At 36.5% G+C, this 23,981-nt stretch overlaps 4 protein-coding genes across 6 annotated transcripts in view; 3 read left to right on the top strand and 1 right to left on the bottom strand.

Moving 5' to 3' along the window:
• LOC144840151 (VPS35 endosomal protein-sorting factor-like) overlaps positions 1-23,981 on the top strand; it is a 79,461-nt gene that overhangs the window by 17,143 nt on the left and 38,337 nt on the right. The gene's annotated exons all lie outside the window — the stretch shown is intronic.
• On the top strand, positions 82-22,202 carry LOC144840180 (alpha-2,8-sialyltransferase 8F-like). Its single transcript, XM_078695912.1, has 2 exons — positions 82-899; positions 21,409-22,202. The coding sequence occupies exons 1-2, from the start codon at positions 826-828 to the stop codon at positions 21,671-21,673; spliced, it is 339 nt and encodes a 112-aa protein (XP_078552038.1). The 5' UTR covers positions 82-825; the 3' UTR covers positions 21,674-22,202.
• On the bottom strand, positions 1,422-5,967 carry LOC144840174 (CMP-N-acetylneuraminate-poly-alpha-2,8-sialyltransferase-like). Of its 3 annotated transcripts, none has more exons than XM_078695897.1 (5): positions 5,858-5,967; positions 5,123-5,291; positions 4,738-4,806; positions 3,955-4,539; positions 1,422-2,056 (listed from the first exon to the last, which is right to left on the bottom strand). In XM_078695897.1, exons 2-5 carry the CDS (start codon positions 5,248-5,250, stop codon positions 1,792-1,794), a joined length of 1,047 nt encoding a protein of 348 aa, XP_078552023.1. In that variant the 5' UTR covers positions 5,251-5,291; positions 5,858-5,967; the 3' UTR covers positions 1,422-1,791. The 3 variants fall into 3 exon arrangements, with proteins under 3 accessions (XP_078552023.1, XP_078552024.1, XP_078552025.1); XM_078695898.1 differs by having other exon boundaries at positions 5,123-5,265; positions 5,858-5,935; XM_078695899.1 differs by lacking the exon at positions 5,123-5,291 and having other exon boundaries at positions 5,858-5,925.
• Positions 13,320-20,630, top strand: LOC144841086 (uncharacterized). Its single transcript, XM_078697268.1, has 2 exons — positions 13,320-19,747; positions 20,510-20,630. The coding sequence occupies exon 1, from the start codon at positions 13,320-13,322 to the stop codon at positions 18,507-18,509; it is 5,190 nt and encodes a 1,729-aa protein (XP_078553394.1). The 3' UTR covers positions 18,510-19,747; positions 20,510-20,630.

The following is a 23,981-nucleotide window of genomic DNA, read 5'->3' as shown; positions in this document are numbered from 1 at the left end:
ACTGCAATAATAATGTTGATTGTACATAATAGACGGCGACTGGAAAGGCTAGCTCATTATGCGTTAAAAAAAAAAGATTCCACAGATTGGAAAAAAATGGATCGAATTTCTGTTATGACTGTACTTGTCTTTACGACGCCTGAGGGAATAGACACTTGTGGAACAGAGATTGGAATGTTCCATTTATCGCAGATCAAAACATTTGTATAAACGTATATAAAATCTATCAAAATAGTATTTTTTAAAGAAAATCGGCCTGTCTTCAACATTATGATGCTGTACTCGAGCTGTTCAACCGGTTTTCAGCTATTAAAAACAATTATCGTAGGAGGAGATAGGAAAATGCGAAGCATCCTCGCATTATTTTCTGCGGGTATTTTTCAAGTTGGACATCCATTAGTCAGTGTATACCACGACCACGAAACACCCCTATTTGGGGCAAATCGTTGAACCTAAATTCGTTTTAATTGTCAATAACTAATTATCTAACTCAATTTAATTAGTAAACATGTTTACATCAGATGGTTAAAATCAGTACCGAAAGTACGAACCAACTTTATATACCATCGAGTAAAAATTCTAGAAATAAACCGCGATTTACCGAATTTTGCCCTTACGTAAATTTATATATAGATGACGTTGGTACTAAAACAAATATGACAGTTTTAAACGGACAAATAATGGACGAAGTTATAGATACAGTATCAAGGTGCGCTGGGTAAAACGTTTCTGGAGCGAATTCAGTATTTAAATGATTCTATTTTATGGTACAGTAAAGCTACTGAAGTACAATTTAAGAAACATCAGTTACAATTCCTCAGTGAAATGCTGAAAAACAAATATAATCTTCCAATTCGATTCGGCTACAGTTGGAGAACCTTCGATCCACTAACAAGATGGTATGTAAGCCTTAGCCCTATTTGTACAGAATTGGTTGCCCGGGCACGATTTAATCGAATTAGCCTATATGTTGAAACAAATAGAATTAAACGTATGAAAATATTCTGGAATGAGAAAATTTTAAATGAAACTCAAATGAGTAAACGATACAATTACGATTAAATTGTTCTTATTGCTCATAACGTCATTTGATTGGACTAATCTCTTTTTGTTCTAGTAAAAGGCCTTTTTTATAAGCTTGATTTAGTAACAGATTTCAGTTTTTTTTAATGAATATCATTTTTTTTTAAATACGGGCGATGACCTTGGTTCTTTCCTTTTTTCCCCTTCTTTGTTGCATTGTGGGCCTACTTTGGAAAATGATGAAAGGAAGGGTTTTAACTATACGCAAATATTCGATTTACGCGCCTAGTTGAAAACATTCCCGACAATGAGAAAGATTGTCAATTTCTCGCACGGAATAGGTATTGCGGTTCATGGGTATGCATCACATACAAGATCGTAAGACATAATAACATTACTGTATTTATTTAACCATCAACAGGTTCTGGGGTACAGGTATTCGTGTTCCACATCTGACTACTGGGTTCACCGTTGCTCTGTCGCTGTGTGATAACATTACTCTTTACGGATTCTACCCGTTTAACCATGATACCAATGGAAAACCTCTACTTTACCATTATTATGACAAGACCGAAATCTTAGGGTACATAATATGCCGAAGGAATATGAGTTACTTACTCAATTTAACGCGTCAGGTGTATTACGGTTGGTGACGCATTGTAATTGAAATAAAACGGAAACAATTTCAAAACTTCAATAACAACTTACTCTTTGGAAATATTATAAAATAGTATGATTGTATATCCGCATTATCAACAGCCTCCATATTCAAATACACGGTGATGTTTTTAAATGTAAAATGCCCATGTCGTTTAATCTCTGTAGTAATTTAAATTCTGTCGGAATGTTGTGAATTCGATTGTAAGTATATTCCATTACAACATCTTCATAATAGTGATGTCGAATTGATCGACCTTTAGCGTCAACAACAAACGGATAAAATCCGTATAAGGTTATCTCTTTACAAAACGCAATGGCAACTGTGTACATATTCAGTCCAGTTGTTGTGTATGGAACGTCAATTGACCAAAACCTAAAAAAACCGAAACAAATGATTTTATATTATTATTTTTATTTCTTAAGTCACTTAAGTTTAGGCCTATAAGTTTATTAAATTAAAATGTTTTAAAGTATTTATTGTGTGTGGTAAAACAATAAACACACATCACTCAACGCTTGATGGGGGGAGCTTTATATTTGCGACGCGCTATGAAGTAACCTACTTTTTATGTTAATCATTTGTGGGGAAACGGGCACGTGCCTCCTTACTTAAATGATCGACACAATGTTGGTGGAGATCCAACCGCAACCAACGGTACACTATTATGCTTAGTAGATGTCCTGGTCGTTGCAAATTAAAAGCCCCGGGCCCTAATGTGACCACTCGCGAGTGATCTAAATTGAACGCATTGATAAGCGATTTATTGTAATTTATTGTTACATTCATTTAAAAATGAATGTAACCATAAATTGAACCAAATTGGGACCGATTTTACTCTTAGTTTTAGTTAATGATGCAGCCACTGAAAGTTGCAGGCTTTGGTGGACATTTGTGGATGTGGACTCTAGGGGAAGTAACCAAATGTGATGTCCCTCTGATTTCCAGCATATTTTCAATAGTATCGTCGGTGAGTGGTGTACGTCAAATGATTTTCTACTAGAACCAGTCAAATGCCAACGTATTTAATTTTTTTTAAAGCAACGGCGGATTAATGTAGCCTATAAAATCAATAATTTTGACCTTCCGATAGTTAAGGAGTTAAAGCTACTTGGTGTAAAAGTTCAAGATGACCATCTATATGGCCTTGTTAAATCATAATATCCAATCCAATAAAAAGAATACAGAAACGAGCAGCTGTAAGAATAATTCTAGGCTCGAGTTACGTTAGCTACGAATTACTCTGCCGAAAAATAAAAATAATCGATTTTTCCTAAGTACCACAAACCACAGAATTGACCGCGTTGCAACTGAAAATGTTCGATGAGAGTTGGTTTGTTTACATCCTATCGCTGCCTAAAACTGTAGGATTAAAAATTGAACTCTTACGTAAAGCTATATTATTTGCCAAATAAACATCTAGGCCTACTACCGTACCGCATACAACAGAATAATTATGTATTAATAAGGGCACGTCGGCGAAAAAGTTTGTTTCGTCGTTGGTTCTACTCTGCCTAGCCTAGCCCAGTAGCTGGGCTATAATTTCTACCGAAAACAGTCCTAAAAAAGGACATGCACAACATCGTTAGCCTGGACTAGGAGGGATGTAACGGTGTACTTCGCAATAATCGGTTAAAACAAGAAATAATCGGTTAAAACACGCAATGGATTGAGTGTTTTTAATCGGTTATTTTTAATCGGTTATTTCATCTTGCGCCGTTTCTGCTGCCCAAAAATAATCGATTAAAAAATAATCGGTTAATAATCGATTAGCAGAAACAGGCCCTTAGAATATGTAGATTTGCCTTCTTTAAAAAGATCCGTAGAGAAAGTTTGGCAAGATCTTTTTAAAGTCTACAATATTTAGGGATATGTTACCTCAATATAATTCTGATAGGAATGAGATCGTTAAGGAACAATAATGCATTTATGCAGATGCCGTACTGAAGGTATATGAAATTAACAATCACTCTAGGCCTACCTAGCACGAATCTTATACTTTTTTAACGTGTATGCTTTGTTTTTTGTTTAAATTGTAATCCAACCGTGTGAGCTCTTTTTGCTGCTGGAATTTGAATGTTTTTATCTGAATAAATAAATAACATGATTTATCGTATAAATAACTTCATAGCCTATCGGTACAAATGCAATTGATACAACAAGGTCGACAAGCGGTGGGATCTTTCATTTCATTGCTTGCGATAGGTCAAACTATTTGCATTCACGAATGCACAAAACGTACGGTAATAGTAGGCTTGACTTTTCATACATACCATTTTGTAAGATGCTCTATTGCTGTATACGTATAAGCTATACGTATTGGTAGATTATATGATACTTTTAGTTCCTTGGCTAAATACCGCAACTTGTTTTTAGCCCAGAAACGCGTTCGCGCTCCTTTGTGATACCATATCACAGAATCATTTAACCACTTCAGACGTTCAATAAAATCTGCTTTTTCCAAAGTCCGGCCTTCACTAGAAAGTACTGAATACAGCGTGCGTATGATATCATAGTTCAGAACAGTAAAATTCGTCTTCGTACCAACGTCATCTTTGAAGTTTCGGATTGGTGCGATATTTGCCCTCATGACGTAATCGTATCGAGTGTCGATCTCCGGACCGCAACCACTGTTTTCTAAAATGCCACCGTTCCCAATAATCGCACATTTATCATACATTTTCAGAGCATCTAACTTGCTTTTTATGAAAGTTCGCGTTGCGTTGTTTTGATTGATACTTTCAATTATATATTCGATGAATCCAACGCCTTGCTTAAAGTCCATTTCAGAAGATGGGATGCCTTCTTTGTACAGCATTACCGTCCAATCAATTGGGAAACATTTTAATATATGCTTCCTATAAAAAAAAAAGGATGAATCATAAAAACTTCAGTATTCCTAGATGTATTCTAAACTCACTGACCTTACTTATCCTCTTTTATAGTCAATGTTAAAAACAAAAACATTTTGACAAACATTACATTCATTTACGCCTGAGGTGGTAAGAAACTAGACTATCCATGGAACATTTTGATCATTTGAAAATTACACCAACCTTAACATTTCAACTTTCTTATTCACATCAGGATCTTCATCTGGATGAGCAAAAAAAGTTCCATCAAGTCTATATTAAAGAGTAAGTATTTATACTGGACTGAGATAACCTCTCAAATGATTGTGGGGCAATGGGTATGGTGGTCGCCTGCTAGATTCACTTAATAGATTAGGGTTCAAAGAAAAAGAAACAGTGTTGATCCTTTCACATCACACATAGATCTTCAGATTTTATGCATGCTATGCGACGTGAAAGTGGTATTATAAGCTGACACCTGAGTTTTACCGGTCGTGATCTTTTTTGTTATTAATATATTTCATTTATCACTGGTTATAACTTTATTAAAAGATTGAAACGTGTAAAAAAAAATGCACATATAGTATACCGTTTGCATTCGACAGGTACAGGTAACCCAAACGGTTCCTCTGTAATGATGGCCAATATGAGCCAGCTTCCAAACATAAGCAAACAAAAACAGCGGGGACGGGTCAACAACGTCTTCGCCTTCATCATATCATCGATATCAAACTAGAACAACACGTAGGTAAGCTGAGCTATTAAAGATGTGGTTGAGTTAGGCCTACTATGTGAAAGAATACAATGAAAAAAAAGACTTCTAAACCTGCCGCGTTCAATTATTATTTTTATTATTATTAAAGCCGGTATTTGATTTTTGTACACATGGCGTGTCATACATATAGGCCTATTTGAGATCAAACAAACCAAAACGCCCGCTGGTGGCGCTACGTAAATATAAACAATATTATTAGTAAACAGACTGTAGCAAGTCATAAAACATTGCAATAACATGATACTTGTGTGGATAGATATAGATGATAGATGAAGTGTAGATAATAAATAGCATTATTTATAGCTGAATTGCAGGTTACAAATGGTTTATTTTTACTTCAGATGCTCTAGGCCTGGGCAAACGCCTACCACCACCACACAACAGACTTATTATAATTGACTACCACCACCACTGCCTCCCGGTGGACGTGCTGTACTTGGTAGGCCTACACTGTTACGTAGTCGTAGGACTCGCGAGTCGCTCCGTGTTGCGGTGACAAATTACAAGCAACCAAAACAAAATAAAAGTATTGATTAATTATTGTATTACCTATTATGTCATAAATTGTGAATTCAGTGGAATGTTTCTGCCTCTTAGATTCTAAGAACACAACGTTGTCACCGAAAGTAAAGCCAAGTCAAGCGTGTCAATATCAGGTTGCATTCATATTACAAACCAGGACGCTGAGCTCGCCTTACAAAGGTAGGAACTCATAACAGTCCTGCGGCGTCTGAAAGGGCGTGTAACTGATCGTGTCGCAGCAGCCACATAAAACCCTTTATGATCTCTTGATATTATCAAATTAATATTATACACACCACAGGCACTAAACAAATTCTTAACCGCCCGGTGATAGGCCTATACTGAAAATGTATTATTTAATTTGATAATGTATTAATTAATAAAGATAAAGATGAGGAAATCTGTGAGAATGAGAATTGTTTTATTTTTAGTTTTATATCTATTTTTTTTCATTGTTCGATAAACTTGATTGTCATGGAATTTTCTTTTATTAAACCAGTTTTAACAATATTGTATTCGATTATTTAGTAGGCCTACGGTAATATTTAATACGTGACGCAACGCAAGCGACTTGATCAATATTTTTATATAATGTTCTATAATACTATATTGTTAATTTTAATCTTAATGCTTTTGTCAATCTGGAAAGTTTAAGTTAAAGAAATAAATTCATATCTGACATTTAGCGGAGAAATGATGAATGAATGATTCATAGGCCTATCAGGGCAAGCCTTTAAATTGCTTTTTCATTAATATTATTCTGATATTCAGGATATAAATAATATTTTCGATTTTATTTGGAACTATGTGTACAGATTACTGTAAACAGAGAGGCTATTGGCGCTCGAGTAGGCTACAAGATTCGGTGCTAACATAAAAAAGATCCCGTATACGCAGCAGTCTTTTAATAGCCCTTAATATTGTTCTAATCTTAAACAGGGGCGGATCCAGGACCAACTCAGAGTTTTGGCGATTTTGAAAATATGACACCTCTAGATGGTCGGAAATGGCACTATGAAAACTAACGTAATAGCCTATTAAAAGTGACATTTTCCCCCATAGGCCTGATTTGAGTAAAAGCGACAGAACAGGGCGCTTCACGCAAGTCAGCGTTTGCACATGGCGGAAAGAGTGCTTGTCCAGGGCCGTCGACAGGACCTGTGGCGAAGCGAACTTTGTGAAATGACGCCCCAGATGACCGGAAATGGTACTCTCGCACATAAAATTCATGAAATGGCATCTCTAACTTGCAGGAAAAAGCACTGATCGTTCTCTCATATGTAGCATATGCTGCCAATGAGCAAAATGATCATACTTTTTCCCTCCGGTAAACACACACGTAATTAAAGGACGATAACATTTTGTTGCCGATGATATCATTCACTAAGTATTTTGTTTTGATTGCGTTGCGTTCAAGTTCAATGCGAACGTACGTCTAGGGAAAGCCCCGAAAAAAGCGCACTTTCGGTGAAAGGCAAATTCAATGCTTATTATAGCTCAACATTTATTTATGTTAATACACTGTGCTCACGTGGAACCAATTTGGCGCCAGTGAGCACAGTGATATAAAATAGAAAAAAGTCACTGCATTTTAATATCTTTTCGTATTTTAACACACTGCGCTAAAGTGGACCCAATTTGGCGCCAGTGGAGCACAGTGATTATAGTCCTTATCCGAGAAGACTCGTTCTACCACCAGAACCATGGAGTGAGTGAGCCTCGAACCCCTGCCGATGTTATGGCTACGTAATTACGGTTCCACTGTCTTAACCACTCGGCCACTCACTCACTATATTCAGCCAATGATATGACAAAAATCGACTGGCCAAAACGCCTCAGATGCTATCTACAGGCGTCTAGAAAAAAAAGTTTCCGGGGGAGCATGCCGGACCCCCTAGACGATTACTTTTCCATATCGACACCCTCTTTATCAAAATCCTAGATGCGCCCCTGAATTCGCATGAGAAAACGTCTGTAAAATCATCAATTTATTTATACAATTTATTGATTCTTCTTCATCTAATTCTAAGGTGTGGTATTCAGGATAAAGTTGATTAACAAATTTAGAGTTAAAATACAAGGCAGAGGTGCGAAAGAGAACTATTGGTAATCTTAGGTCTTGGGGTCTTAGCTTTCGTGATCTTAGGTCTTAGGGGTCTTAGTTTTCGTGATCTTAGCTTTCGTGACAACCTTAGCTCACCCATAACAATAATGTCGTCATCGACCTCTAATAAAGAGTAAACTAACACGGCCCAATGTGTTTTAATCAAAAGTGAAGAACTTTACTCTTACGTTTTTTCCCCATTTTTTCCCCTTTTCTACGATAATTTTGCCCCTCTCGATCCGCCACTGCTTAAACATGCATTAACTGACATTTAGGCCTATACTATCAAATGGCATACATCTTGTTAGGTTCTGTCAGAATACTGTAGTCACGCTGAGAAAATTGCGTCAATTCATAATATGAAATTACGCCATCTAGCGTTTAGACTGGTCTTTATTATGTTGCTGTCCCTCCAGTACATTCGGTCAATTTGATTCGATCAAGTGTGTCATTCATGGCTAACGTAAGTACAGATTACTGAGTATTACTAATAATAAATGTTTTTAAAGAATTGTTATTTATTCACTCTTCTGATTAAGTTAGGCTACTGAATCTAGCTCACAAATATGGTAAACTGGGACAAAATTGTTGTTTTCATACCCAATAAACACATTTAAATAATTTTCAGTGATCAAATACCATGTATAACAGGTGAAAACGCAATTTAAGTCACGCTTGTTATACTGTGATCCCATAAGCACAGGGTGGTTGTACTGAGAAGTAAAATAATAAAAACAAATTTAGAGGAAAAAAGGTATTTTTATTTATTTTTAAGTGTAGAATTTTAGCTTTAATGATGTTTAATTAATTGATTGCCGGGGCCGCGGTTAAGAGTTTCTCCAAAACAACGCAAAGAAGAGCAATTGATTGAACATTTACAATCGATTATCAGATGATTATTTAAATAAAACATTGTAATTCATATTACTTAATAATAATTCATATTAGCTTCCATATTTTATGCTTCTTTCCATCAAAGATGTATGTGAAATATTTACTTAATATAATTATGAAAGGTTGACCAAAAAAGCGGATCAGTATATAATTCATATACATAGTTTGATCCGTATTGATAAGTTACATAAACCTTTTTAGATATGATGAATTTCGAATAGAGGCATCAATACTGTTTCATTATGACCATGCCCTCTGGTAGTGTTCATGGGCTATATGGAAGAAACACCTACATGGCCGGCAGTTATGTACATTGTAACACAAAAGTGGACTTGTATCCTCCTTTAAAAAAAAAATTATAATCAATTTGTTGAATGATTTCTGGATTAGGCTTAGGCCTCGACTAAATCACATCGATTTTGTTTTAGCACCGGCGTCCTCCCCTCTATCGATCCTGCATCCTCCCCTCTATCGATCCTGTATCCACCCAATATTTATTTAGTTACTTTTCTGTTTTTATTGACTTTATTTAGTGGTTACAACCGTTATTAGATAAACGTTATTATTGATTGATTAATATGGACTCTAATAGTATACTCATTTTACTAACTTATTTTAATTTCAACCGTTTTCAATGAAGATTCTGTAGGCCATAGGCCCTTGTGATCGGTCAACTTACTTGAGCTTCACGTCCTTAAGTTTGTTATAGTCTGCTACAATGTATTCAGTTTCAGATTGATTCTCTTAAATTTAATTAAAATTAAAGTAAATAAGTCTGGAACACAATACATACTTTCATACCCTGTATACATTCAATGTACTTCTAAATATAATATAAAAAATAAACTGTGACTAGTCTAAACAAAGTACTTCTTCCTAGAGAAATCTTTTGCCATCACCTTAAAACTACAATATAATAGGCCTAAATAAGATATTCCTTATAGTGATTATCTACCTATTTTAACATTACCCCTATTGTCAATACTGGCCTTAGTTAAGCATTTAATGATTAAGCACTGTTAAACCCCGCATTAGTTTACAATGTAAAGGTATAAGTTGTTGTTATTATTATTGAATTATTGTGACCAAACAAACCAGAAGACAAAAACAGGCCCGTCCATTCTAATTGGCTAAACCTTTCTGGTTGCCTATGTATTCTTTCCTTAGCATTATATTATCTTGAGATAAATTTCATTTAGCTACGTCGATTTTTCAGAGTATATTCCTTATGGCCATGAATCGATGTGGTTATCTTTTCATGGTGCGCAATAAAAAAGTACGCGATCTTCGCACGATTTAACGAAACCACGTTTGTAATCATATCATATAGCATGTACTATAATTAAACTAAATTTCATACATTTCAGGTCATTCCATCATATGACAATTATACAAATACGTATGTAACGCATATAACGCATGCGTACGCGCGCTTACAAAACCTGAAACCATGCGTTATACGAGCACGTTAAAGTGACAGGCTACGCATGTGTATGTTAACAAAATGGTGAAAATATGCTACATTTTAAAATTAATCGTCAGAATTCTCGGGAAACCTATTTTTCAGTTCATTTTCTTAAAGTGTATGTATCATAATTTATGAATGATTTATTATGAAATTAAGAGAAACAAAATTAAGTTGATTACGTCATCATTAATTGCATATTAAATTTAAGCAAATTTCGACAATCAAACAAACTATGACTTTTTCTTGGACTGAAATAACAAACTTAATATTAACCTTCTTTTTTTAAATGTTCCTATATTAAAGTTAAAAATATATACTTTGACAGTGCATCATTTTTTTAATTTTTAAAGATGTCAATCATCATAGTAAAAATGATTCATTGCGGTATGTAATAATCTATCTGCATCAGAGTAGTCACTGCATAGTAGGCTAAATGCATTGAGGAATCTTTCTTCAACTTTTAGTCAGTTATGTGATGCTCGCGTCTATTGCATTCAAGGTACCGAGATCGAGTCTCACTTTGGAAAATGAGACGAAATAGGATTTTTTTTATTATCAGTATTTTTGTTCAATTTTATTTTTTTTTAGAGTATAGATTGATATACGCATGATTTATAATGAAAAGGTAAAAGTAACTTTATTAGTATGTAACAAATGATGGTTTATGACATGACAAGCGGAAGGATCTTTGATCGGATTGTGATACCGGCTATTGTATTTTCGTTAGCAATATCCTATCTTCATATATTATAAATAATTAAAGATTCTGACAAAATCAATCAAACAATATATATTTTAAAAATCAATTATCTTTATTTAAATCAATGCATGCATAACCTATAGTTCGTCATAGTGACGATCTAGTTAGACTTATATTTATCTTTAATATTGGCAGAAATAACAGATATTTGTTTAAGTAAGTAAGTATTTCGCTCAGTTTCTTACCGGTAGTGCATGACATATTTGTATAGTATTTTGATTATTACACGTAACTGCTGTATAGTTACACGTGTTTTTTATTTCAGGTCAAGCGCAAGAAAATCTCGTTTTTATTTGTAAGCATAATCGTTTGTTTGACGTATGTTTTCGTTAGCTACATCGTTGACTCGTCGTATCCTATGCCTAAACAATGCCGAAGGTAGGTACACATTCTAAGTTGTAGATTGAATTTTAGAACACTGAGCGGAATTTAACGAAAACCCATGGTTTAGTGGTGGATTAGGCATTGAAGTAAACAGAAATTGTATACAGTACTGAACAAGTTTTATCCAAATTAAATCAAATTTTACCAATATTTTGTATTAAATGTTATACAACTAAAGAAGTCTTAGCAATTTTTTTTTTATTTTAAGAGTATCCTTCTATCTCCCTTCTCCTAACAATAATCATTTCGGGATCCATTTCGTAGTTTTAATAATAAATAATTTTAACAGAGTATACATGCAACTATTAAGAATAATTATAGGTTAGTACTATAATAAAGGATTATATTTCAATACTTGATTTTATTTATATTTCATTTAAATGTTATATCATTTTAGAGAAAATATCATCAATGTTTTGTAGGGACCGACTATGCTAAAGCTTGGTTCCCACTTTGACGGAACACAACGGCGTAGGCACAACGCCGAGCGAAGTGAGTTGACGACGACGCGGTTAACATACTTGCGTTGCGTCTAGTGGTAACCAAGCTTAATGCACTTCATCCCACTTTTGTATAATTCGATCAATTAATGTAGCGGTAACTGTTTTCACTTACATTGTAACATTCCGTTCTTATTATTAATAGACTACCATCATCATTTTTTAAAAATTACGATTGTAAGAGTTTTGCAAATCTTTATAGAGGGCGACATTGTTCGTGTGTTGTCACATGGTGTGTTTAGCGCGCGTCAGTGGTATCCTGAATGTGAACAGGATTTGACGTGCATTTTCGACCACTCATTTTATACTTGATTGATGTATATTTGGTATGTTTGACTTCTTTATACATTATAATATTATCGTATATTAATTGCAGTACCTAACACTGTAATCGTTATTGAGTTTAACGCAGGGAAACGCTTCCCTTATTACGTTTAAATTAAGCCTAGGCCTATGTATTCAGCGCGCTGTGGATCGTGCGTGGTTCACTTTATGCCGTGTGTTTATGACCGACGTTGAGGTCACAGGTCAATAGGTCAAATTGAGAATGTAAACAAATATGGCTGCGCCCATAAGCGTACGATAGAGAGTTTGCTACGTGGGTTGTGGAGCCTACCGTTAGTGTTCTATCATATTAAGGTTACATGATTTGCTGTAGTACTTATATGTTAACTATCCTATCAAATTATTTTATATTTCAAGTGCGTTTATTATGTTCCTTTGACTATCTGATTGTTAATGGCGATGTTTGTAAGCCTAACGTTATGCCTACTTGAGGCTGATTAAGTTGTTTAGTAATAATAATTATGCTATGATGATGATATGTATTCTTATGTTTGTTATAAGATTTTATTGGTAAGATTGTACATTTGTTTACAGTGTTGGTACATTTGAGATGTACTGCGTCGTGAAAGCTGATTGATGATTACTGATCAGTTGTAGAATTGGATAGTTGCGCCATAGTTTTCGTAAGTTTATACAGTAGCTCGGACTGGCATCGCAGTCATTTGTTTATTTGCTTGTTTGAAATGTTAATCTATAACTGTTTATAATGATTCAAGTTGACCATAGAGATAATGTATGCGCTTTGACTACATTCCTGTACTGACGGCATAATGCTTGTTCTTATACCTTACGTTTTATGATTATTGTGTTTTATGATGTACGACACTAGTTATCTGATGTTAATTAGACCTTTCTTATGTTTAGTCACCAGACTTACAGAGAGAGCCAGTCTTTGAATAAAGTTACCATAACAGTATATGGTTTGTCGTGGTATTATCTACTGTCTGCGTCGGGTAATTGTGGCGCCCTCATCGATCCCCTAAACAGTTGATGCGAGATCAACTACAGTGAGAAAACTCAGCATCTAAGTCAACATGGAAGATCTGGAAGCTAAGACGAAGGAGCTGAGAAATCATCGGCGTAGCCAGAAAGCGTCGATGACCCGTAACCTGAACATGCTAAACGCGCAACTCAAAGAAGAGGAAGCAGACTTATCGGTTGTGACAGAACTGTTAGCCAAGTCTGAAGTAGCGTTTGAGAAACTAGAATGTGCACACCAGAGATTAGGTGAGCTACTCGACGATGAAGCATTCGAAACTGAAGAACAGTGGATGGAGACTTCTCAAGAGGCCTTTTGGAAGGCCAAGAATTTAGCGAAAAAATTCCTTGCTAAGCACAAACCTGTAGTAAAGGAGGTTAGTCATGTATCTAATGTAGCCACTTCCGATAGTGGACCCACTTCTAGTAGTGTTAGTCATGTATCTAATGTATCCACTTCAGATGGTGGACCCACTTCTAGTAGTGGTACCTTTAGCGGCCTTAACGAGTTAAAGTTGGCACTTGAGTTGCCTAAGGCTGAGGTTTTAGAATTTAATGGTGATCCAGTTGACTACTGGACCTTTGTAAATAACTTTAAAACTAATGTTGCATCAAAATTGTCTAATGATAATACTAAACTTCAATATCTCCTTCAGTTGTGCAAAGGTAAAGCACGCTGTTGCATAGATAGCTGTCCTTTAATGGAATCTGGAGGCTATGACAAGGCTCTTGAAATTTTACGTAAACAATTTGGCCAGCCTCACATGATTTTAAGTGCTTTAATGACTGACATGCAAACCCGAAAGCAAATAACCATAGGCGATGGTGACGCACTTTGGTCACTAGTAAGTGCAATGAAGAAGTGTGATGTAACGTTAACACAAATGGGGTATACTAGTGATCTCAATAGCACCAGTAACTTGTTAAAGGTCCAATCTTTGTTGCCCACTGTGTTACAAAACAAATGGGCAAATGTCGCACATAACATTTTAGAGAGTGGTGAACCAACATTTCAAGATATGTTGAAGTTTGTAGAAAGGCAAGCAGAGGTTTCTTGTAATATGTTCGGCCGAAGCGTGGGTAAGTCGGGGAGTAAATTAAATGGATCCAAAGACACCGAAAAACCAAAGGTACGAACAAATGTTGTCAAGACGTCCAAGGGCTTATCTTGTTTTGCATGCGAAAAAGATCATAGAATTTATAATTGTGAACAATTTATAGACATGTCTTATGATGATAAGGTAAAAACTGTGAAAGCTAAGAGGCTATGTTATAGATGTCTGATACCTGGCCACATATCTTCGAAGTGTCATAGAAAAACAGAATGCAAGACATGCAAGTCCACTAGACATCATGATCTGCTGCATCCTCCAGAAGGCGTAACATCATTAGCAGCTATAAGCGGCCGAAATATTTACTTGATGACTGTTCCCGTAGAAGTTGTTGCAAGTAATGGGAACAAGGTAAAGACGTTGGCTTTACTTGATAACGGCTCAGATTCAAGTCTCTGCTCCGAAGCCCTAAGGAGGAAACTCGGTGTTGCTGGTCAAAGAGTGAAATATACGGCAACAACAGTCAATGGCGATGCCGACAAGGTAGGCTTCTCATTTGATGTTAACGTCAGCGGTATATGGGAGAAAAAGGAATTATCGTTGAAGGTGCTGACTGTAGAGAGTGTCCCTGCAGGTAAAGAGTCCATCCCAACTCTAAAAGAATTGAGTGCTTGGGACCACCTCAAGAGTTTGCCTATAGAATTAGATAATGGTCTAGACGTACAACTGCTAATTGGTGCTGATACACCGGAAGCCTTCTGGGTCCAAGAAGAGAGGCGTGGTAAAGCCAAGGAACCCTATGCTGTTAGAACTCAGCTTGGATGGTGCGTGATGGGTCCCGGTAAGGAAACAAAAGGAAAATTGACGTCCAATAGTAATAGAATCAGCGTTTCGGTGTCGAACGAACAACTTATGCAGCAGCTGCAACAAACTTGGGAACTAGACAACAAAGGTCTAGAAGTTGAAGAAGATTCTGTGGAAGATAGAAGGGCTAGAGATATTTTAGTCAGTACTACATTACACCAAGAATCCAAACACTACCAAATAGGTCTTTTATGGAAATATGATGACCATCCACTTCCTTGCAACAAACCAATAGCCGAGATCAGATTGGCGAGCCTAAAGCGAAAGCTGGACAAAGATGAAGGTCTAAGGGCTAAATATGTTGAGACGGTAGAAACATACATCTCCAAGGGACACGCCGAGCCAGTCAAACACAAGAAAGGTGACGAGGGTAATGTCTGGTATCTACCACATCATCCTGTGATACATCCACGCAAGCCAGGGAAGGTACGAGTTGTATTCGACTGCGCTGCTAAGTGGAAGGGCATATCGTTAAATGATAATTTGTTAAAGGGTCCAGAGATTACCAGCAACCTTGTTGGAGTTCTTTCAAGGTTTAGGCAGGAACGTATAGCTCTAGTTGCTGACATAGAAGGTATGTTCCACCAAGTCCACGTAAACCCAACCGATCGAGATGTTCTTCGTTTTTTATGGTGGAAGGATGGTGATACAACTAAAACGGTTAATGAATACAGAATGACGGTACATCTTTTCGGAGCAACATCTTCTCCCTGCTGTGCCGGATATGCTTTAAGACAGACTGCGGAAAACAACAAGCCAGTAGATGCAATCGGCATAAGAGCAACTGACGTCATTCGTAGCGGCTTCTATGTCGATGATTGTTTGACTTCAATCAGCGAATGTGACGAAGCTATAGAGTTGGCTCAACGGCTGCGAAATGTTCTACATGAAGGCGGTTTCCGTTTGACTAAATGGTTGAGCAGTGATCGACAGGTGCTAAATTCCATCCCAGAGTCTGAGAGGGCTCCATCAGTACCTCTCAGTCTAGACCAGCTACCTACAGAAAGGACGTTGGGAGTTTGCTGGGACGCCGAAAACGACATCTTCAAGTTTGAAGTTGAGCTGAAGAGCCAGCCGAGGACGAGAAGAGGGATATTGTCAGTAACAAGTTCTATCTACGACCCGTTAGGATTCGCAGCTCCGTTCGTATTGTTTGCGAAGTCACTACTCCAGACAGTATGTAGGCGAGGTTCTGAATGGGACGAACAACTAGAGAAAGGTGAAGTGGAAATCTGGAACCAGTGGACCTCAAGTATCTCCAACCTACAGTATGTTAAAGTCCCTCGTTGGATGAAGTTAGAAGTAGCTGTGAACACCCAACTGCACGTGTTTTGTGATGCTTCGGAGAAAGGTTATGCAGCGGTAGCATATTTCAGAACGACTTCAAGAAACAATGATGTTGACGTAAGCTTCGCTATAGGCAAGGCGAAGGTGAGCCCGTTGAAAAACATATCAATTCCACGACTGGAATTGCTGGGTGCTGTACTTGCAGTAAAATTAGATGGAATTGTAAGAAGAGAAATTGAAACTCGGTTTCATCTAGCCAAAACAACATTTTGGTCCGACTCTATGATCGTACTAGGGTACATCAAGAACGAGAATAAGCGCTTTAAAACCTTTGTAGCAAACCGAGTCGCAAGAATCAGAGAAACATCTCAACCACACCAATGGCGACACGTCAGGAGCGAAGATAACCCGTCAGATGAAGGCTCTAGAGGAACTCTTCAGATAACTAAATGGCTTACAGGTCCTGAATACTTGACGGACAGTGAAGATAATTGGCCAAATATCTATATTGCAGATACAAATAATTCCGTAGATCCTGAAGTTAAGTTAGCTGCCTTCACCCACACCACTACCAATGTAGGTAAAAACACTGCGCTGCAAGAGCTAGTACTGAGATATTCATCATGGACAAAGTTAGTTCGTGTGTATGCTTGGATATTACGTTTCAAGAACGTGATCAAGGCTAGACCGAGGCAAGGGAACAATTTATCTGTAGACGAGATCAAGGATAGTGAAACACAAATACTCACTTGGTTGCAGAAAACCGAACTTAGCCATTGGAAGACTGACAAGCGTTTTGCCAAACTAAATCCTGTCTTGATAGGAGACCTCTTAAGAGTAGGAGGACGAATTGGGCGAGCAAGTGTGGATGAATGTACAAAACATCCCATTCTGTTACCAGCAGATACAGATGTTACCAAACTTATTATACGACATCATCATCAGAGAGTAGGTCATAGCGGTTGGGCTTCTACATTAAATTCTTTACGTGAACGTTTCTGGGTGATAAAGGGTCGCTCTGCAGTAAAGGGTGCGTTGAGAAATTGTGTTGTATGTAAGAAATATCAAGCTAGACCAGCTCAACAAATGATGGCAGAGTTACCGGCAGAAAGAGTAACAGACAGCAAGCCACCCTTTACGTTTGTGGGTGTGGATTATTTCGGTCCAATTGATGTAAAGCAGGGTAGAAGTATAGTAAAACGTTACGGATGTATATTTACTTGTCTGGTAATCCGAGCTGTGCACTTGGAATTGGCAAAGGGTCTTGACACCGATTCTTTCATTAACGCTTTGAGACGATTTGTCGCTAGAAGAGGTCAGCCCGAAAAGATGTTTAGCGACAATGGTACTAACTTTCATGGTGGCGAAAGAGAGTTAAAGGAAGCTATGAAGTCTTTTAACAACGATAAATTAGAACGATTCTGCCATACTAAGATGTTTGAATGGCACTTTAATCCACCTAGCGCAAGCCATTTTGGAGGTGCCTGGGAACGGTTGATAAAATCTGTACGCAGGATATTGCATGGTGTATTAAGACAGCAGACCGTTCATGAGGATGTGCTAACGACTGTTCTAACTGAAGTAGAATCAATCCTCAACTCAAGGCCACTCACCGATATTTCTCAAGATACAAGAGATGAGGAGCCACTTACACCGAATCATCTACTACTTCTCAGGAAAGGTCCAGATGCGCCAGTCGACAATTCTACCGACAAGTCAGCGACGTACGGCAAAAGGAGATGGCTGCAGGTGCAATACCTGGCTTCGTTATTCTGGACCCGTTGGAGGAAGGAGTATCTTCCATTATTACAGAAGAGAAATAAATGGACTACACCGAAAGGGAATGTAATGGTGGACGACGTCGTACTTTTAGTTGACGAGACTACACCCAGAGGAAGATGGCCTATGGGCAAGGTACTTCGCGTGTATAGAAGTAAAGATGGGCACGTTAGAAGCGTTGATGTTAAGGTTAACAACAATATTCTAAAACGACCAGTTGTCAAACTTTGCATTGTATACAGATCCTCGATTGCTACTGGTTAGAGTGTAAAATTTCTTTGAATTTTACAGGGGGGTGTGTAAGAGTTTTGCAAATCTTTATAGAGGGCGACATTGTTCGTGTGTTGTCACATGGTGTGTTTAGCGCGCGTCAGTGGTATCCTGAATGTGAACAGGATTTGACGTGCATTTTCGACCACTCATTTTATACTTGATTGATGTATATTTGGTATGTTTGACTTCTTTATACATTATAATATTATCGTATATTAATTGCAGTACCTAACACTGTAATCGTTATTGAGTTTAACGCAGGGAAACGCTTCCCTTATTACGTTTAAATTAAGCCTATGTATTCAGCGCGCTGTGGATCGTGCGTGGTTCACTTTATGCCGTGTGTTTATGACCGACGTTGAGGTCACAGGTCAATAGGTCAAATTGAGAATGTAAACAAATATGGCTGCGCCCATAAGCGTACGATAGAGAGTTTGCTACGTGGGTTGTGGAGCCTACCGTTAGTGTTCTATCATATTAAGGTTACATGATTTGCTGTAGTACTTATATGTTAACTATCCTATCAAATTATTTTATATTTCAAGTGCGTTTATTATGTTCCTTTGACTATCTGATTGTTAATGGCGATGTTTGTAAGCCTAACGTTATGCCTACTTGAGGCTGATTAAGTTGTTTAGTAATAATAATTATGCTATGATGATGATATGTATTCTTATGTTTGTTATAAGATTTTATTGGTAAGATTGTACATTTGTTTACAGTGTTGGTACATTTGAGATGTACTGCGTCGTGAAAGCTGATTGATGATTACTGATCAGTTGTAGAATTGGATAGTTGCGCCATAGTTTTCGTAAGTTTATACAGTAGCTCGGACTGGCATCGCAGTCATTTGTTTATTTGCTTGTTTGAAATGTTAATCTATAACTGTTTATAATGATTCAAGTTGACCATAGAGATAATGTATGCGCTTTGACTACATTCCTGTACTGACGGCATAATGCTTGTTCTTATACCTTACGTTTTATGATTATTGTGTTTTATGATGTACGACACTAGTTATCTGATGTTAATTAGACCTTTCTTATGTTTAGTCACCAGACTTACAGAGAGAGCCAGTCTTTGAATAAAGTTACCATAACAGTATATGGTTTGTCGTGGTATTATCTACTGTCTGCGTCGGGTAATTGTGGCGCCCTCATCGATCCCCTAAACAGTTGATGCGAGATCAACTACAACGATATTACTGAAGACCAATCAAGACAATTACGGTAAGAGAAATTTCTGTCTCAACATGGTAAATGAGTTTCTATTATAATTGTTTTTATTGATATCAATTGAGGTAGTCAATTTAGACTTTGAACCTAAACGCCCGATAAAAAACCAATTCCTTTCATTTCATCACATATTCAATATCCGTTTTTTTTTTTGTGTACCTGTTTGTTTTATAACAAGTGGCCAATTCCAAGAAAGTTTTACAACATGCGCGTCGGATGCCTTTTGTTTGTTAAACATCTTTTATTGGCTGATTTGTTTTATTATGTAATTTTGTGACTTATATGTTATCCTTTGTTACAATTCTCTTCACCTAACATATTTTTTCTATGTCCTGCCTATACAGCTCTTTGATTTATAATAATAATAATATATCTACACAATCAATTTTCAGTTATGAATGTCTATCAATATTTTTATACATTGTTCATTTATGTTAAGTTTTTATTTTGTATAAAATGATTGTACTGATTGAACTGTACTGCAATACACTAAAAACATATGATTATTTACCACAATAGGCCTAAATAAGATTGATTGAATTATTGAATTGCACAAAATATTGATTCTAAATTGTCATTTTGCGTATCCATCAACTAAAGTAGGCATACTTTCTATTAATAATTTATTTCTATTAATATTAAAAACGGGAACTTGTGTTAGTTGAATATAGCAAAGTAGGCCTAAGCAATAGTTTGATCGCTTACGTCATAGTTCAGGTTTGGACAGTTATATGGATAATGATTATTTGATTTCAGAAAATTGATGAAGACATGTTTTCCACTAGATTCTGCTTTTTTGGTTTACAAAGATACAGATGTAGGGACGGAAAAGTCAAGATTTAAACAAGGCTTCAATTTGTTTGAATACATGTCTAGTTTCACCACATCAAACACCGGAACAAACTCTATGGTTAACAAGAGCCATTTTAACTCCATTAACTTTCAAAGAGATTGTGCCATTGTCGGAAATGGAGGTATTCTTATTGGCAGCAAATGTGGAAAAAACATCAACAATCATAATTTTGTGTTACGTTCAAATCTGGCTCCGATTGTGAATTACGAAGATGACGTTGGTATTAAAACAAATATGACGGTTTTAAACGGACAAATAATAGATCAAGTTATAAATACAGTGGATCAGAAAGGTGCGCTGGGTAAACGATTCCTCGAGCGAATTCAGTATTTGAATGATTCTATTTTATGGTACAGTAAAGACACTCGAGTATATTTTAAAAAAAGACAGTTACAATTCCTCAGTAAAATGCTGAAAAATAAATACAATCTTCCCATTCAATTTGGTTACAGTTGGAGAAGCGTCGACCCACTTACAAAATGGTGAGTAAAATGATTTTAAAAGAAGCATAGTATTTAATGTTTGTATAGGATTTATTACTCATCAGGCCGGAAATGACACTTTCGTTCAAATCACGTGTTATGTAGACCCCCCTCTCCCAAAAAGTAATAGGCCTATCTTTAATTTCTTTGTGAAAATATTCGATTCGCGCGATTAAATTCGCCTAGTGAAAACGGGCTTCTCAATATTTTCCCACCTATGATTTTCATGTGATTTTATCACATGAATGTAAAGATCGTTGAATGTACAAGTTAAATATTTGCATATTATTAATTATAATTACTTATTTCGTCATAAACAGGTTCTGGAGTACGGGTATTGATGTTCCACATCTAACAACTGGTTTTAACACGTTCACCGTTGCTGCGTCGTTGTGTGATAATGTTACTCTTTACGGATTTTACCCGTTCTACAATGATACTAATGGAAAACCTCTACTTTACCATTATTACGACAAGACCGATGTTCTTGGAAATCATAGGGTACATAATATGCCGAAGGAATATGAGTTACTTACTCAACTCAACGCGTCAGGAGTATTACGGTTGGTGACGCATTGTAATTGAAATAACGAATTGTTTATCAAGGACCCCAATTGATATTGATATTGATATTTCCAACAAAACAATTATAGTAAGGAAATTAGTTCACCAAAAATGATGTTGAAATATAATGTACTGTATGGCGTTACAATGTTCTACATTATTATTATCATTATGTGCAATTTATTGTAAATAAACATTTGAACAGACGAAGAAATAAAAGTGGGTCGAACCTATACCATTAGACAACAAAACACATAGGATTGCCATCCAGAAAAATGCCTCGTGCCATGCACACACTGAGTGCCTCTTCACCGAGACTCTGAACTTGTTCAATATATAATACATTTGATTTATTAAAATGTATGGTTAGCTTTCTTATTGTATGATACGTGTAGGCCTACACCAAAATATGGTCCCTGCTAGGCCTATAATTTTCACATATTTTCTGTAAATTGATTCTTTAGCCGGAATCATTTGGCTTCTCATGATTGATCGAAAGATTCCATTTCGCTTGAAAACGAATTGTTTTGTTAAATCATTTTCCTTCATTTTAGCTTGTTGTGTTGTGATATTTCGTTTCTGTTGTCTTTTTGTTGTCTATAATGATTGACCTTGACACACCGTTGCGTGTAAGAAACTTAACTATCTATAATCTAGATATTTAAATTTCTTATAAGATTGGTATTAGTTAATTGATCCCGTAATAAAGCATCCTTTCATTTGGTGATCTTATCCATCCGGGTTAGAAAATCAATACCGGTAAATCTTTCATAATTCGAAGCTTGATGTATTTTGCCCAGGATGATGCTCCGCCACTTCATAATATATTTAAATTAACTTTGAAGAAAGGTAAAATACCATCTTCCTGGGGTATTTCCCATGTAAATCCAGTTTTCAAAACTGGAAACAAAGCATCTATCTTAAATTATCGACCAGTATCACTTACACCAATATGTTGTAAAATACTTGAGAAATATATTCAGTCTGCTATATTTGAACATGTTACTTCAAATTGCCTTATCACTGACGTCCAACATGGGTTTTTCCCATCCCGCTCGTGTGTTACGCAGCTAACTAACCTTCTCCATAATTGGGCATCGTCGCTGGACAAACCACGCCCACCTAGAATTGATGTTTTATTTTTATATTACTCTAAAGCCTTTGATAAATTACCCCACCAAATTGTCCTAAATAAACTCGCTACTCAGTTTAACATTAGAGGCCAAATATGGAAATGGATCCAATCTTTTCTATCTAATCGAATTCAGAAGGTTATATTCCAGGGATCTCTCAGTAGCTCACGCTCTGTGACATCTGGAATACCCCAAAGTAGTGTGTTGGGACCCATGGTATTTAACTTATTTATCAATGACCTTGCATCTTCCTTACCATCTTGTGCCCTATTCGCCGACGATACGATCATTTATAGGGATATACACAGTGTTGATGATGAACTTTTAGTTCAACGTGATCTAAATACGCTTTCACGTGGTGAAACTTAAATGAAATGCAATTAAATTCAAATAAAACCTGTATTCTACACATCACCAGATCCAAAAAGGCATACCGTCCAATTTACTACCTTAATGATTCCCCAATACAATCGGTCCTTACTCATTCTCACCTTTAATCATACTTTGACTTGGGATAACCATGTACAAAATGTTACTGCAAGGGCAAATAGGATGATTGGTTATTGCGAGTATTGCTGGGGACACCTCGTCAGCAGCTGTATTTGCATTATACCGAGCTCTTATCATTCCCATACTCGAATATGCGATTCCCGCATGGTTTCCCCAGACAGTAAAATTGATTGATAAGATCGAATCTGTTCAACGTAGAGCCACACGGCTAGCATTGAAACGGAGAAGAGGAGATATGGAGTATGATGTTAGATTAAAACAACTCAATTGGCCCCGTCTATCGAGCCGAAGAAGCTATCTTTTAACATCATTTGTATGTAAAACACTAATAGGTTCTATTGATTGTAAAAGTATCCGCGAAAATGTATGCGTCAATACTCGACGTCAAGAAACCTTAAGTTTCAAGAATTTGTATGCACACGGACTAACTGTTTGCATCGCTCAGTTATCCATGTCTTCCCGCGACTGTGGGAAGACATCCATGATGATTCCCTCCTGCTATTGGATTATTTCCCTACATTCCTTGCTAAACTTAAAATAAATTTGTTCTCCGATAATAATTAGGCCTATGTTTATAATTTAAAATGCTTTTAATATATATATTTTATTTTATGATCTAAACTTAGCTTTGGAATTTTGATAAATTATATTTTAAGATGGTATAATCATTGCTTGTGAAACTGGGT

Source organism: Antedon bifida, chromosome 4 (assembly GCF_963402885.1).
Source record: "Antedon bifida chromosome 4, ecAntBifi1.1, whole genome shotgun sequence".
Lineage (NCBI taxonomy): Eukaryota > Metazoa > Echinodermata > Crinoidea > Comatulida > Antedonidae > Antedon > Antedon bifida.
This window is presented reverse-complemented; position numbering and strand designations above follow the sequence as displayed.